Below are 16779 nucleotides of genomic sequence, written 5' to 3' on the forward strand. Positions count from 1 at the left end.
GAAGCTTTTATAAACGCCCCAAATGGAAGATTCCACATCTGACCTTATTTGATGGGTTAAAACACAGGTACACTAAGAATACTGTACAAATCATTTTTAGGCCAGTATACGAGGTGGATATAAAACAAGAGGAATTTCATGTGTAGACTGGGATCCTTCCCTAAGATAACTCAATATTTACACATGAAAATATCCCCAAATGGAAAAATAACACATAAATAAAAACAAATTCAAAGTCCAAAATACTTTTGGTCCTAAACATTTTTGGTAAGAGATACTCAAACTGTGCTAACCTTAACATTTACAAATAAAGTTCTAGGAAGCCCAGTGTTCATTAAATGCATCATTCTCCATTCTATGAAGTTCTATTTTGAACTCCATCATCTGCAACTGTTTACTGTGGCAAGATAATTGGCAAGAACCATTGTACTGTGGTTTTTCTTTTATGTACAACTAAAAAAAGCAAAATATCAACTAACTAGTAATGAGGCATTATGATTAAATTTCTGTTTAACTGAGAGCTGACACAACAATAATTTTTGCTTCAATTATTGTTGAAATCTTTTCAGTGATTTTAGATTGTTGTGTTCCTCTGCATGCAACAGAGAAATTTTTTTGAAATCCAAACACTTTTGCTAATGCTTACTTGGTCTCGTGCTTTATGCCAGGCAGAGGAAGCTATCTATCTAGCAGTGCTAAGAGAATCTGAATAGGGAAGCTATAAAGCTTTCTCAGTGTGGTAAAAATTTATTAACCTTTTACTATGTGTACAGTTCTTGCCAATTATTACAGGGGTTTCAAAAGCCTCCACCAGAAGCTTGGCATAAATTGTAGAAATCCATTACTTTGTTTTCTGAGGTAAATTCTATGAATATTAATTACATCATTTTAAAATAACAAGTACACAAGCATATTTCAAAGTTTGATCTGATTTTTAACATTATTCATCCTGCTTTTTTCCTAGATTATGAATATCAAACAGCATTCTTATGGATAACTGGAATTCACTTGTGGTTTTTTTTTTTTCAAACTGTCTCAATTGAGTCAAGTGCATGAAAACATGGAACAGTAAATCAGAACTGGGTGGGGGGTGAGTGAGCAGATAAGTATAAACATGGCTTAAAAATGAAGTAGAATATTTTCATGTGCTTTTAGTTTCAGTATTTAATGTTTTGAAATTCTAAGTAATATTAAAGTAAGAGCTGCTGGAATAAAAGAGGTTGAGAAACAAAAGTGTGATGTAGTTTCAATAAAACTCAAGAATTTAGAGAATTTGTTGTCTCCAGACAAAAGTATATATAGAAGACATTTGATAAATGTCTTGAGTAGAAACATTAGCCATTAGCCTCACATGTACCTAATTCAACAAATACACATGTAGATAATGGCGATGCCCTTAGAACGCGGTGCCTAGAAACTGAAGAGTGTGACTGCCTAAACTCTGAGTGGAAAAGTAAGCTTGTAAATCAGCACAGTAAGACAGTGTACAACTTTGAACACATATATTTTTATTCTATATTCTGTGTTAATAGCTGATAATTACCTTTGCAAACTTTCATAGATCTATTTATCACCACCCCCCATCTCTACCTTCTAGTGCCTTCCATACAATAAACAAAACTGGAGATACATGCTCAGTGTGAGAACTCCTGTGACCCCTCAATTCCTTTTTTTCCTCAAGCACGGTATCCAAAGACAACTATCATTTACAATATAGACTTTGATTTTCAGTTGTAGGACCACATTACTCCATGACATTTTCACAGGATATGTACTTAATTCCTTGTTGGTCTGTAGATCACTGATTAGGTGCAAATCAATCAGCTGGGGACGGATTGAAAGAATATGTACAGTATAGGCCCTCCTAATCCAGTGGCTCTACATACATGCATGAGGGATCTCCTGCAGTCCAAGAAATACCTACCTCTAGCTTCAAAACATCATGCTGAAGTTTACGCTGAAATTCAAGGAAGTTTTTGATGGTCAGTTTCCCCTTGAGATCAGCTCCAAAAAAATAGGTTGTGAGGGCTGAACATAACCCAGACTTGAGGGTGTTACCAGTAGTAGGACGATCTCTGTGACGCATACCCATGCTGGTTTGAGAGCGAATGATGCTCTGAACCTAAAGCAGAATCAAACCCGCACCCCAGAAAAACATCATGAAAGTGGGAAAGCATAGAAAAGAATAAGTATTATTTATTCTGTGCCTGTACCATTCAACCATTATCTCTTTATTAATATTTTTTTTTTTTTAGTTTTCTTAGGTGGACACAATATCTTTATTTTTATGTGGTGCTGAGAATTGAACCCAGTGCCTCACGCATGCCAGACGAATGTGCTACCACTTGAGCCACATCCCCAACCCCAACCATTATCTCTTTTAATGCATAACAACAATCTTGTGGGCCAAGTCCTACTATTATCCTTCTTTGATACATGAGGAGATTGAGGCCCAGAGAGTTGTATTCAATCTCACTTGTTCAATGTCAAGTGACTAGCAAGTAGCAGAACCCAAAATCTAACACACACGGCCTGACACCTTTATAATTGGGATGTTCTCAGAAAAATTTCCCTCCAGAAAAAAATATTTGTTTTGGGGGGACTCACTCGCATAAACAGGACAATCATAAACTTCACAACTGTGTCTTCCACATTTCAGATGACTTTTCCTCCCCTTTCTTCTCCTCCTCCTCCTCTCCCTCTCATTCCTTTTTTTTTTTTTCATACTTGGGTTTGAACCCACGGACCCTCCACCACTGAGCCACATCCCCAGCTCTTTTTATTTTTTTAAATTTTGAGATAGGGTCTTGCTAAATTTCTGAGGCTAGCCTTGAACTTGGGATCCTCCTGTCTCAGCCTCCCAAATTATGGGATTACAAGTATGAGCCATTGTGCCTGGCAAATTCTTAACATCTAAGAAAACACATTTATTACAATGATACATAAAACACAAAGGTGGTATGAAATAATACTCTAAGAAGACATGGGAAATTTGTTCAATCTTTGAGAAACAATAATTCTTGGGACCAGAAACAGTGGCCTACCTATGTAAATGAATTTTTAAACGCAAGTCTATAGACTTATGCAGTGGCACACACCTATAATCCCAGCAATTTGGGAGGCTGAGGCAGGAGTATTCCAAGTCAGAGGCCAGCCTCAGCAACTTGAAGAAACCCTGTCTCAAAATAAAAATTAAAAAGGGCTTGAGATGTAGCTCATTGGTAAAGCATTAATAAAACTCAAGAATTTAGAAAATTTTTTGTCTTCAAACGAAAGTACATATAGAAGGCATTTGATGAATGTCTTGAGTAGAAACATTAGCCGTTCGCCTCACACATACCTAATTTAACAAATATACATGCAAATAATGGTAATGCCCTTAAAATGTGGGCGATATTCCTTATATTTACAGGACTGGTATAAGGATGAGAGATAATGTATGTAATGTATATAAATTATCAACAAACAACAGCCATTATTACCATTTTGATTGGACATTTAATCATAATATACAGATTTAAACATAAATCCATCACTACTTTTAGACTTAAAAAATAATTAAAGTTGAGATTACTTTTAAATCCTTTATTAAACCTAATCCACATGAAAATGTATTTTATATGTTAATGTACTTATTGCCTCTTTTTTTTTTTATTTTTTGTGATGCTAGGGATTGAACCAAGGGTTTGTACATCTAGGCTAGTACTCTACCACTGAAGTATAATTCCCAGCACTAAATAACAATGTATTTAAGGAACTTGCCAGAACAACTTGCCTGCTCAAACTCCTCCATGTCTACTTCTCCATCTCCATTTAAGTCAAACATCTTGAAGGCAATTTCAAAATTTCTTTGAGGAGCTGCAAGAAAAGCAGAAAGGGAGACAGGAGGGAGGAAAAATATATTTAGAAGGCATTGATAAAAAAAATCATTTAAGAAAAACAAATGGTTAAATACTGAAACATAACACCCATGTCAGAAAATGACACAGAGGCTCTGGAGGCTGAGGCAGGAGGATCACAAATTCAAAGCCAGTCTCAGCAACTTAGTGAGGCTCTAAGCAACTCAGTGAGACCCTATCTCTAAATTAAAAAAAATAAAAAATAAAAATAAAAAAAGCTGGAGATGTGACTCAGTGATTAAGTGCCCCTGGGTTCAATCCCTAGCACCAGGAAAAAAAAAAAAGTGACACAGAGTTTATTTAGGTCTACCTTTCAGTAATACTCCTTAAAACTAAAAAGAGTTACTGCAGCCAATAAAGACAGTAATTGCCTATCTTTGAGTTTCAATGCTTTTTCTTAAATACTTCACCTTTGCTTTTTAGACACCAACCTCTTAGCTGTACAACATTCCAATTTTTTCTTTTAGATGCTGTGGGATGAAATCAGGGCTTCATGCTTGCTAGGCACATACTCTACCACTGAAGGTATATATTGTTATTGCTTAGTTGCTTAAATTGAATATTATTTATTTAGGCAAGAAAATCTGTCTAGGGTGAGACAAACTGCCACAAATCAAGCAGCTTTCAGTCTAAGTCTTTGTTTTGTCTTTAAAACAAACTAACTTTCTAGTCCCTCCATTTTAAGTACAACCAGGAGTTCTGTACATATTATTCTGACAACAAGGATGTCAAACTGTTTTCTTATACTAGTTTACTCATTGCCACTACAGTTGTGGTAGGGCAGAACAGCATACTCAAAACAATCGTATTGGTGTATACACAAATTACTGAGTAAAGTATCTTTAAATGTTAAAATTAACCTAAAGTTCAAAACACAAAATAAAAACATGCAAAACCTGACAAGATAGAATATATTTTCTTTCCACTAAGTGAATGATGAAAACTTTTCAATAATTCTTTAGTGTTCTGGGATCAATCAAAATAAAATTAATATACTTTATGCACTTCAATAAAACAAATTTAACAGTCTTCCTCCCTTACCATGCTAAATGTTCTAGTGAATAAAACTAAGTTGTTGACATCCTTACTTTAGTGCTTCCAGTTTATATAGCTTAAGAGAATAAGCCAAAATAAATACCCTATATATATCCTAATACCATTAAATTAAAATTTCAGTTAATATTATTTTTACTAAAAAATGTAAAGATTAGATGTGGACAAAAAAGATGAATGACCTTTGTGCGTTATGCATGGTTATAGAACATCCATATACCTATCTTGCGTATGAATTTCTCAATAGTATCTTCAGGGTTTAAATTTCATTTTCATATGGCTAGCCAGCTAGGCTGGTAAGTTCCTGGTTTTAGTTGCCTGAGTGAAACGTGTCTGTCAGCTTTATTTTCTGTTGGCTTCCAATAGATTTGCTCTACTTGGACCACAACTACAACTACAATTGCTAGAAAGGATACAGCTGAGAGAATAAAATTTTTGTCTCTTTATTGCCACTTCTCAAAATTTTCCTACCTTTATAAAAATAATCTGTTAATGAGAAGTTACTATGTGCCAAGCACTGAGCTAGAAAATTTCAATCTGTTTATCATGCGATTTTGTACTACTTTCAATCCTGAAAGTTTTTATTTCTTTATTTTTTAAATGGGGGAAAGTGAGGCTCAAAGCAGTTAAATGATTAGCTTAAAATCACACAGATAAAATGTGGAAGAAATGGGAATGGGACTTAAAACAATAGTAACTCCAAAGCCTACAAAAACATCTCATTATGCTCCTTGACCTCTGACACAAATACAGAAATCTTATATATGTAGATATGTACACTCTTTAAATTTTTTGACCTACAAAAACAACAATAAAACATGACTGTTTGCATCAGTCTCTGCAAAAGCTGAGAGTTCCAAGTTGTTTATCAAAAGAAGATGATTGATATCAAAGAAGCACACCATTTCATGCTCACTAATTGGCTATCCTAATTGGAGACCCATAGACAACATTAGACTCTCAGATAGGTTTGTCATGTCTTTCAAAATTCTGAATATGAATCTCTTTATCAGAGTATTCTCTCCTATTCTTTCCTAAGTCTCACACTTGGCTCACTTCACTCATATATATTATGTGCCTAAACTCTGCAGATATTTGCCATTTTAACAGCAGAAAATATAAACCCACTGAAGGTTCTAGATAGGATAGTGACATAATGAGGCCTTTATAAAGGACTTCTCTGGCTACCTGTGAAGGATGAGTTGGAAAAGAAGGGCCAGTTTCAGTGAAGATTGCAAATGCTAAAATGTGAATTGAGATGATGGTGGTAGTAATGGAGAGGAATTTTGAAACAAATTTGAAATATCTTAAGAAGGCAGAAATTATATAACTTAATGATTAGTTAGCTGTGATGGGTTGAGGGTGAAAAGGGATGACAGCATAACTGGCTAAGATACTGAGTAGCTTGCATGTCATTTACCAAGAAATAAAATAGAGGTAAAATGTCTGAAAAATATAATAGTTCAGATGGGATCTGCTGAATTCAAGGGGTCCACAGCATATTCAGATGGAGATGTTCAGGAGATGAAAGAAATATGAATCGAAGGTTAAAGAAAGAGAGTAAAGATGGAAGTTACTGACATATATATGGTTAGCTGAGAACAACCTGACATGAAGTTACCCAAAGAGAACTGAGAGGTAAGGAAAGGGTAAAATGCAAGCAGAAACCAATACTTCAGGTACAGGGAAGAGAAAAAGCAGTGAAATGGCATGACAACACCAGGAGGAATACAGTTTAAGTTAACAGAAACAGAAAAAATATATATCACTGAGAACCAGGTCAAAATGTTCCCATATAGGAATAATGCAGCATTCACATAACTTATCTCCGCTGATGACACAGGATATGCAGGATGTTTAAAATCTGAGCTTAAACCAGGTGCGGGGGGCTTATGCCTGTAATCCTAGCAGCTCCAGGGGCTGAGGCAGGAGAATCACAAGTTCAAAGCCAGTCTCAGCAATTTAGCAAGGCCCTAAACAATTTAGCAAGACCCTGTTTTAAAAAATAAAAAGGGCTAGGGATGTGATAAAGTGGTTTAATGTCCCTGGGTTCAATTCCCAGTACCAAAACCAAAAAATAAATAAACAAACTTTGAGCTTATCATAATCTTTTATGTCTATTGTCCTGCGAGTTCCACGAAGGCATGTGCCCAGATCATTTAAATGACTTGGTCATTCTAGCAAATCACAGTTATTACTTCCTTCTATAACTAAGGTTAAATGAATTTTACTGAAAAAAGCACACCTTGTACTGCCTGATGTTTCTCTTTTTAGTTTCTTTTTTTTTTTAAGAGAGAAGAGAGAGAGAGAGAATTTTTAATATTTATTTATTTATTTTTTTTTTTTTAGAGAGAGGAAAGGGGGGGGGAGAGAGAGAGAATTTATTTATTTATTTATTTTAGTTCTCGGCGGACACAACATCTTTGTTGGTATGTGGTGCTGAGGATCGAACCCGGGCCGCACGCATGCCAGGCGAGCGCGCTACCGCTTGAGCCACATCCCCAGCCCATCTTTTTAGTTTCTTGTAGATTGTGTGCTGTATGAGGAGTTACTCTTAAGTGCTTATTAAAGTAATGGGAGGACCATCTAGAGGCTGTGCTCCTGTGCTCTGGTCTCTGCTGAGGCAAGCTGGACAGCAATCTTGAATATTCTCATTAAGGTCTCACCAGTCTATGAGGAGGGAAGGTCCTTCCAGAAGGTGGTCCCTCACAGCATATTCAATCTTCACTTCTTGATCACATCAAAGCAGATGAGACAAACAAGACCAAAACCAGCTTGTCTGAAGTGAAATACACTACACAGAAGATGAATTTGGATAATTCTCTTGTAAATGTCCCTGTTTACTTTTAAATGTAGGTTTCAGGATAATTTTTAAATCTAGTTATTTTGGAAATCTGAAGGTATTATGGATTTATGTGAACTCATAAAAGTTCTGAAAAATTCTTAATTCTGGGGTACTTATAGAGTGAACAGTGAGGCCTCCTCCTGCTAAAAATAGTATTTGGAAAGCCACATAATTTCCAAATGGTCTTACCATATATAGGAAATGATTAAAATTTACATCATAATTTTTGCTACTAGAGCTACATTAGGTCTGTTCTGTTAAGAGTCCATTTTTACAATATTATCTACCCATTAACAATACCTCTGAATTTCCCTGAGACACAATTTTTCTACTTTGCTTTAGTAATAAGAAAAAAAAGCATCTTTTTCTATGTGTAGTTAAGTCAAATAATCAGATAGCAACAACAGAAGCTGTCCTGAAACTTTTAGGTCTCTTTCACTAGTTGTCCTTTAATAGAAAATGCACAGGGCTAGAACTCTAATTCTGGCTCTTCCAACAATATAACGAGTCATTTGCTGCTTTAAATTCTTTTCTGACAGTACCGACAGAATGATGAAAAAATGAATAGATTACATTTTAAACAAGGTTTTCATTTTCTGTTGGTTTGATTCTTTAACCAAAAACTCTACTTGTATTCATCCCTGTTTTAAAATGCTGCTGTTGGATAAATGAAGTCATTAACATGCAGCAACAGAGAATTCTGAATTAGGAAAAACTTTAGATTACAATCCTCCATTCAATGATTTGACTATTCTACTGATCTTACAAGGGTGATCACACAGTCTGATTATTTCACACATAAGTCACCACTTAAGCACTGTTGACAATATTAAATAAGCAGAGCCTAAACCTACTCTTCGTAGTGCCTACAAATTGTAATAGTTTAATTTTCTAGAGAAAAATACCACATAGCAAAATACTGCTTTGTCCCCAACAAATAAATACAAACTATTATCATGTCTCTACTACTAAGTCTTCTCAGAATCTGATTCCAGATCAACATGCTAACAACCCTCCTCTGAGATATTTTACTTCTACTACTACTACTACTACTACTACTACTACTACTACTACTACTATTACCTTTTCTTCCTCCTCCTTCTCTTTCTCCCCTCCTTCCCCTTCTTCTTCTTGTGGCACTGGAGATTTAACTCAGGGCCTACCACATGCTAGGCAAGCATTCTACCAGAGTTACATCACCAGTCCCTCTGGGGCACCTTAAATGGTCAATGCCTTCTGTAAGTGTAATAGCCTAGATAGAGTTAACTCTGGACATAATGTGCTTTCTAGAACAGGACTGCATTTTTGAAGAATAATGGACTGGCATTAATATATAATGTGCTGGTATCTTGCTTTCTACATAATATTCAGGCTGAGGGTTGGAAGAGAAAACTCTTTTTAAGATTTGATTTAAAAAAATGCTCCTTCCTGGGCTGGGGTTATGGCTCAGTGGTAGAATGCTAGCCTAGCACATGCTAGCCTAGCACTGGGTTTGATCCTCAGAACCACATAAAAATAAATAAAACGAAAGTATTTTTACAAAATGCCCCTTCCTGCTGAGCATGGTGGCATATGCCTGTAATCCCAGCTGCTCAGGAGGCAGGGGCAGGAGGAGTTCAAAGCCAGCCTCAGCAAAAGCGAGGCTCTAAGCAACTTGGTGAGACCCTGTCTCTAAATAAAATACAAAATAGGGTTGGGAACGTGGCTCAGTGGTTGAGTGCCCCCGAGTTCAATCCTGGTATCCCTCTCCCACAAAATATGCCCCTTCCTCAATTTTTCTGAATGTTTTAAGATATGACAGTTAGGTAGAGTCTGGAGGAAATTTTTCTGTCCTTCACACAGAGTTAGGGGAAAGTCCCCATGGTCCAATGTGTTGTAGTATAGCACTTCCTTGGGATGACTTAGCTGCAGAAAAATACTATGCAAAAAGAAAATATCCTAACACTTAAGCAATAGCAGACTGATTTTCTTTTCACTGACCTAGGTTGCCTGTTGATATTGGATTTTATTTTTGGTAGTAATTATTTTATAGTATACTCTGATAATCTATCAGTTTTTTTTGAACTTTCTTCAAAAGCAGTGTTTCTGCTGGAAGGGGCTCTTTTGGTGGGGTGGAGGGAGAAGCGGGGTTGCTGCTGTTGCTCTATAGCGCTTGCGGGGCTTCAAAGGCCTAGAACCCTGGCTGGTTCTCTGAATAGCACTTCAGATTTCCTTGTATCCAGGACACAGTCATATCCTCTTCCCCAATTTTGAAGAAAAACAGAAAAAGGGCAGTCATGTGGGGGAGCCACCTGGTCCTTTAAGCCACAAAGGCAAAGAAAGTGGTCTCATTCTTGAACTCAGGTGGGTCCAGCTGTGGCCTCAATAGCTTGCTGAGTTCCTAGAGCTGGTGGCTGGGGGATCTTCTTTGGTTGGCTCTTGGTCATTTACCTTTTGGTCAAAGTTTGCTTCTGTACCTTCCATCTGCATTGCTAGTGTTGCTGAGAGGAAGGTTGGGCTGCAACACCACTGCAGGGGCTACAGATAACTACAGGTAAGAATGCCTCATCTCAATAGTCACCTGCCCTCTGAGGCCTGAGGCAGAAAGGCAGTTGGAAGAGGGTATCAACCATATCACCCAGATGGTTATTCAGGACTTATACTATAATTATACATTATTGTTTTAGTCAGCTTTTTCATGCTGTGACTAATGGACCAGATCAGAAGAACTGAGAGGAGCAAATAGTTTATTTGACGGTTCACAGTTTCAGAGATCTTAGTCCAAAGAAGGTGTGCTCAATTCTTCGTGGTTAGAGGTAAGGCAGGCCATCATGGCAGAAGAGTGTGGCAGAGGGAAGCAGCTCACATGATGATCAGAAAGCAGATAGAGAAACTCCACTCTCCAGATACACAATACATACCCCATGACCATGCCCACAACGAACCACAGCCACACCCACCTGCCTCCAGCCACCAGTTAATCCCACTAGAGACTGATCCACTGATTATTTTAAGGCTCTCACAACCCAATCATTTTCCTTCTGAGCCCTCTTACATTGTCTCACATGTGAGCTTTTGGGAGACACTTCACATCCGAACCCTAACAATTATAAATATATTTTATATTATACTGATATTGCTTAGAAGACAGGAGCCAGCCTCTGAGAAAGAGATGGAGGTGGCCATGAAAGTGTTGGTCCTTGAGCTACATGGTGGATAGTCATGCTCTTGCCTAGAGTGTTGTGTTTCTATAGTTGTCAGGCAAAGGAGGTCACTGCAGGAAAACAGATGGGGCCAGCTGAGTCCTTCCAATCATGGGAGGCTAACTGCTGGACTACTGCTGCACATCCTGCTGTGCACAGTGCCAGTGCTAAGGTCACCTATTGTGGATTCATCATTTCAAGGTTAGTACTCAAGTCCCACTTGGAGACTTGGATTGGACATCATGTAATTATTGAGCTCATTACTTGCAAAGCAATCTTACCACTGACCAGCAAGCTGTCAGTTCTTGACTAGATCCACACATTGTACTAATGGGTATCTTTTCCAAGTCCAGAAATGATCCAGCACAACTAGCTAAACCACTCTGCCCAGTCAGTGCCCTGAAACATCTATGGGCCCATATCTTCTCTGCCACCGACTGTTGAGGTAGAAAGTCTACCAGAAGGGACAGCCCCTTCTCCAGTAGGAACCTTGGTGTTCCTAAACTGTGGTGAGCCGAGGACTTTCAGGCTCCTCCCTGGAAGTTGATCAAAGTCATACAGCTATAGAGAGACATTTGGGAGGGATGCTCAAAGAAAAAAAAGTAGGAAATAGCTCACCACTATTTCCTACAGTTAGATATTTGAGGCCCTCTGTTCTTATGAAAAGACTCAAGAGTTGGAGTCTCTACTATCTTAATTGTACAAATAGGGCTGTGGCTGTGGCTATGGCTCAGTGGCAGAGCACTTGCTTAGCATGTGTGAGGCATTGGGTTTGATCTTTAGCACCACATAAAAATAAACAAAGGCATTTAAAAAAGTTGACTGTACAAATAATCCATTATGCTCATGACCCCAGGCAATTTTCTTTGGTATAGGATCTAGGATGCCTTGTATGTCCTAGAATGTTCTCAGACTCTGCTGCTTAAAGATGGTGAGAAATCAGAGGGAACTGCAGGAGCAGAGCTGAGGAGGGTCCAGTGACAGACACAGACAGACCTACTAGTCTCCATGTTGAACTACTCCAGCCCAGAGATCTGGGCTGACACAGCAGACAAGGAGGTAGAGCAAGGAAATGTCCCCTTTCTTATGGTTTTGCTTGACAGGCCTTAAAGGACCTTCATGCTTATAGGATTTCACCAATATTGTGAGCTCCCTTGAGCCTAGTCTGCCACAGATTCTGTTTTCCTCTTTCCCAACTGGTTCTCCCATCTTTGGCTTCGAGCCCCTGAGCATTCCAGATGGTCCTGCTGCCATCCATGGCACCTTTACCTCCTGATGTAGCCTATTTTATGACACGGAGCAGCCTTGATACTGACAGCTGCAGTGGCCCGTAGCAGTGGGCCTACCAGGCTGTGCACTGCTGTTACTGAGAGTTCTTGATCTCCAGACCTGTCTAAAGGAGAAAGCTCACTAAAAGTCAGGAGTTTCCCTAGCTTGGGCCTGCTCGCTTGATTTTCACAATCAGCCACCCTAATGTAAAAGTTTGCTTGCACTTTGGCTTCTAGGGAAGGATGGAGAAAGGGAATGTAGCATGGAGGTTCTATGCTCCCCAAGTCAGCTCCCGAAGTTTTGGGTTTTATTGCCATCCAGCACAGATTACATTCTTTCTGAGGCAGTCATTCACCACTGAAATCTCTGCTCTGGAGCCTTATCTAGTTTAAGCTTAAAAAATAAATTTTCGGGGCTGGGATTGTGGCTCAGTGGTACAGCGCTCGCTTCGCACGGGCAGGACCCGGGTTCGATCCTCAACACCACATAAAAAATAAAGACATTGTGTTGTGTCCACCCACACCTAAAAAATAAATATTAAAATAAATAAATAAATAAAATTTCACTTGTGGCCATAAGGTGGTGTGAGGAGTTTAACTCTTCCAGATTCACAGCTTGATCACACTTAAAATATTATTCAGCATGATTTGCCACCATCTTTCCTTTAATAAGTAGGTCTTTCCCCCTCCCCCCTAGTACTAGAGATTAAGCCCAGAGGTGCTTTACCCCTAAGCCACATCCCTATCCCTTTTTATTTTTTACTTTGGAGATTGAATCTTGGCAAGTTGCAGAGACTGTCCTCAAATTTGTGATCCTTCTGCCTCAGCCTTTCTAATCGCTGGGACTATAGGTATGTGCCACTAAAGACTGGTTACAATCAGGTCTTTTTGGGAACTGTTTGACAACTGTAAGGCGCGGGGGAAAAAAAGAAAATGTAAAACAAAACAACAATTGGGATTATAATTGGTTACAGAATACATTATGTTATGAAACAAAATTTAAATTAAGTTTCTCTCTTTGGGTTGTGCTAGAATTACAACTAAAGCACTATAACAACTTTTTGACTATGCCACAAGTTTCAATTTCTTATTATTTAGTGAGTGCACTCAAACATAAGTAAATTAATTAAAATATTTCCTGAATATAATTTCTGCAGCTGTATGACCATATACTCCCACTAAACTACCCCAAAGAAGGACCAAATTGCATAACTGAAATAGTATCTTGTTTGTGTGGTACATGCCTATAATTCAAGCTACTTGGGAGGCTGAGGCAGGAAGATCTCAAGTTCAAAGCACCCTCAGCAACTAAGTGAGTCCATGTCTTAAAATTAAAAATGAAAAGGGGATGTGCTACAGCATCTCTGGATTCACTCCCTAGTACTGGGGGAGAGGGAGTAGAGAAGAAAGAAAATAATTTTTAAAAATATATTTTCCCATGTAATATGCAATTAGAAATGGCAAAATGAGCAGACATTTTCATTACTGATTTTGGGAATACAGTATCTAGAAATTTCCTTAGTGAGGAAATAACAATAAGCTAATATGAAATAGCTAAAGTTCCTGGTATGCAAATACATTCATCCAGTTTTTCTTAGTTTTGCTCCTTTAACATAGGAAAAAAATTTCCCCAGGTAAAATGATAAATCCTAAACATCAAGCATCAGGAGAAAAACAAAGTATTAGGTTACATCATAATTCTCCTCCACACTTGAAAACTACAAAGCAAGTTCTAGAGTTTTGAGGGGAAAACCTTATATTCTAAGAATTCTACAAGAGTGAAATCATTTTTTTACCTATATTAACAATGAAGACATTCTCAGACATTCAAGGACACTGGAACTGTGAAACATACATACCATTTCTAATAAAATTTTGTAAGAAACAATTACAAGTCTGAAGCAAGTGTCAGCAAACATGGACTTACTAGCTAGCATTTTATTTATTATCTATGGTTATGTTTCCGATGTAAGAGCAGTTAAATAGTTGCAACAGAGAAATTATGGCCCACAGACTAAAATATTTGTATCTGGCTTTTTTTTTTTTTATAATGGAGACAGAACCTAGGGGTGCTTTACCATTGAGCTACACCCCAAATCCTTTTTATTTTGAGCAGGGTCTCACCAAGTTGCTAAGGCCAGCCTTGAACTTATGGGTTTCTACCCTCAGCCTCAAGCCATTTCTTTTTATAAAGTGTTTTTCCCTTTTCTTACTCCCCCCCCCCCATGTATCTGTCTGATGTCTCTCTCTCTCTCTCTCTCTCTCTCTCTCTCTCTCTCTCTCTCTCTTCCAGTGCTGAAAATTGAATCCAGAATCTCAGGCATGCTAGGAAATTACTAAACCACCAATTTCACCACCAGCCCCTTCCCTCATTTCTAGTTCTACTTTCAGGCACATTTTGAAGAACACCATCCAGAACCTGCCTGGAACCTTTTTCTATTAATTTGAATTAAATGTGAAATCTTTAACAATAGGAAAAAGTAAAAAATTGTTAAAATTAAATGATTATCAGGGGCTAGGGTTGTGGCTCAGTGGCAGAGCACTCACCTAGCATGTGCAAGGCCCTGGGTTCAATCCTTAGCACCACATAAAAATAAATAAATAAATAAATAAAATAAAGGTATTGTGTCCAACTACAACTAAAAAATAAATATTAAAAAATGATTATCACTATGACTACATACTCGATAAAAAGATAGGCTCAAGTGACTAGTTTGAAGAATAATAAAAATAATAAAATAAATGACTGGGAAATTTCAGCCATTTCTGGAAGATATAGATATCTTCTTTCCTAAACCTCTTGGGGAAAACCAAAAAATATCCATAAAAACAAACAAATCCAAAAAAAAACCAAAAAAAAAACCCTTCATTTAACAATTCTGGAAGTTGAAGAATACTGACTAAGTATGCAAAGTTGTTTTTTAGTCCTTGATTAAATGATGTGTGTACACAGGGAGGAAAAAACAGAAGGAAGGGAGAAAAACTATTTTTCTTTTTTGAACTCAGGGATACCCAACCACTGAGCCTTATCCCAGCTCCATTTTATATTTTATTTAGAGTCAGGGTCTCATTGAGTTGCTTAGCACTTAGCTTTTGCTGAGGCTGGCTTTGAACTCTCAATCCTCCTACCTCAGCCTCTCGAGTAGCTGGGATTACAGGCATATGCCCCCCGGTTGGAAAACTATTTTGAGGGAAACAATACTTAGTTATATATGAGGGTTAAGATGTAACTTTAAAATATACTGATCCTTATTTTTATATGCTTATCCCCTCTATTGGACTGCAGCTGCTCTAAATGTATTCTTGTTTATAAACATATGTGTATCTTATTTGCTGAACAAGATGTTTAATTACAGGGAGAGTAACAGGGGATCCTTTCCACAATGTATTTCAGTAGTGCATGACCCAACTAAGCACACTGTTCTGCTCAATGGCAAGAGGACTGGGAATAGGAATTTTGCTGTTTTTATGCCTATCTTCACTAGACATTATTTTAGATTACTTTTTTAAAAAAACTTTTAAAATTTTTATTCTAATTTGTTATATATGACAGCAGAATGCATTACAATTCATATTACACATATAGAGCACAATTTTTCATATCTTTGGTTGTATACAAAATAGAGTTATACCATTCGTGTCTTCAAACATGTACTTAGGGTGTAGCAGCACAATTCACAATAGCTAAACTGTGGAAGAAACCTAGATATCCTTCAGTAGATGAATGGATAAAGAAAATGTGGTATATATACATAATGAAATATTATTCAGCATTAAAAGAGAATAAAATCATGGCATTTGCAGGTAAATGGATGGAGTGGGAGAATATAATGCTAAATGAAGTTAGCTGATCTCAAAAAACCAAATGCTGAATGTTTTCTCTGATATAAGAGTGTTGATCATGATGGGGTTGGGGGTGGGGAGCATTGGAGGATTAGACAAATGTTAGACAGGGCAAAGGGGTGGGAGGGGAAGGTAGCAGGTATGGGGGTAGGAAAGACGGGGGATTATACTGTATAGTGTCAGTGTTTCCATGTTCCCTTTGCACAACAAAGGGGAAAAAGTAATTTTGTTGGATGAAGAATTTCCTGGAAGGCAGAGAATTTAGTCTACTCTGCATTTTACCAGGATGAGTCTTTTCCCTTGAATTTGTCTTGGTCCAGATCTAAGGGTTTCCTCCCATTAGGACAAAGAACCCAAGGAAGAAGGAAACCCTATGTGTCTAACTAGTATTCCATCACTGAAAAGCCCAGCAAGCAATGCACAAAACAAAATTATGAACAGGGTTAGTTAGGTTATAAAAGGCTAAAGATGGGTTTCCTGATGAGTTTATACAGCAAGATGAGAGATGACGCCATCTGTGAGAAAAATGTTGATTGGATAAAACAAAGCTCTGTTTCAAATGTTTCCATCTCTGGGTGATGAAACCAGTTGGATTATGTATGTATTTTGCAATAAGCACCAACATAATTATTCTCTTAAATCTGTAAGACAATTTCTTTTTATTAGAACCAAGTACAATTAAATATTAC

General features: G+C 37.6%; 1 protein-coding gene across 3 annotated transcripts in view; it reads right to left on the minus strand.

Annotated features, from left to right (window-relative positions):
* The window catches only part of MICU1 (mitochondrial calcium uptake 1), a 188988-nt gene that overhangs the window by 67977 nt on the left and 104232 nt on the right, over window positions 1-16779 (minus strand). For all 3 annotated transcript variants that reach the window (XM_081267168.1, XM_081267166.1, XM_081267167.1), the window contains 2 exons: window positions 3776-3858; window positions 1925-2122 (listed from right to left, as the gene is read on the minus strand). In XM_081267168.1, the coding sequence (XP_081123294.1) occupies window positions 1925-2122; window positions 3776-3858 (281 nt within the window). The remainder of the gene's footprint in view (window positions 1-1924; window positions 2123-3775; window positions 3859-16779) is intronic.

This window comes from Spermophilus citellus (assembly GCF_964194105.1).
Source record: "Spermophilus citellus genome assembly, chromosome: 15".
Classification (NCBI taxonomy): Eukaryota; Metazoa; Chordata; class Mammalia; order Rodentia; family Sciuridae; genus Spermophilus; species Spermophilus citellus.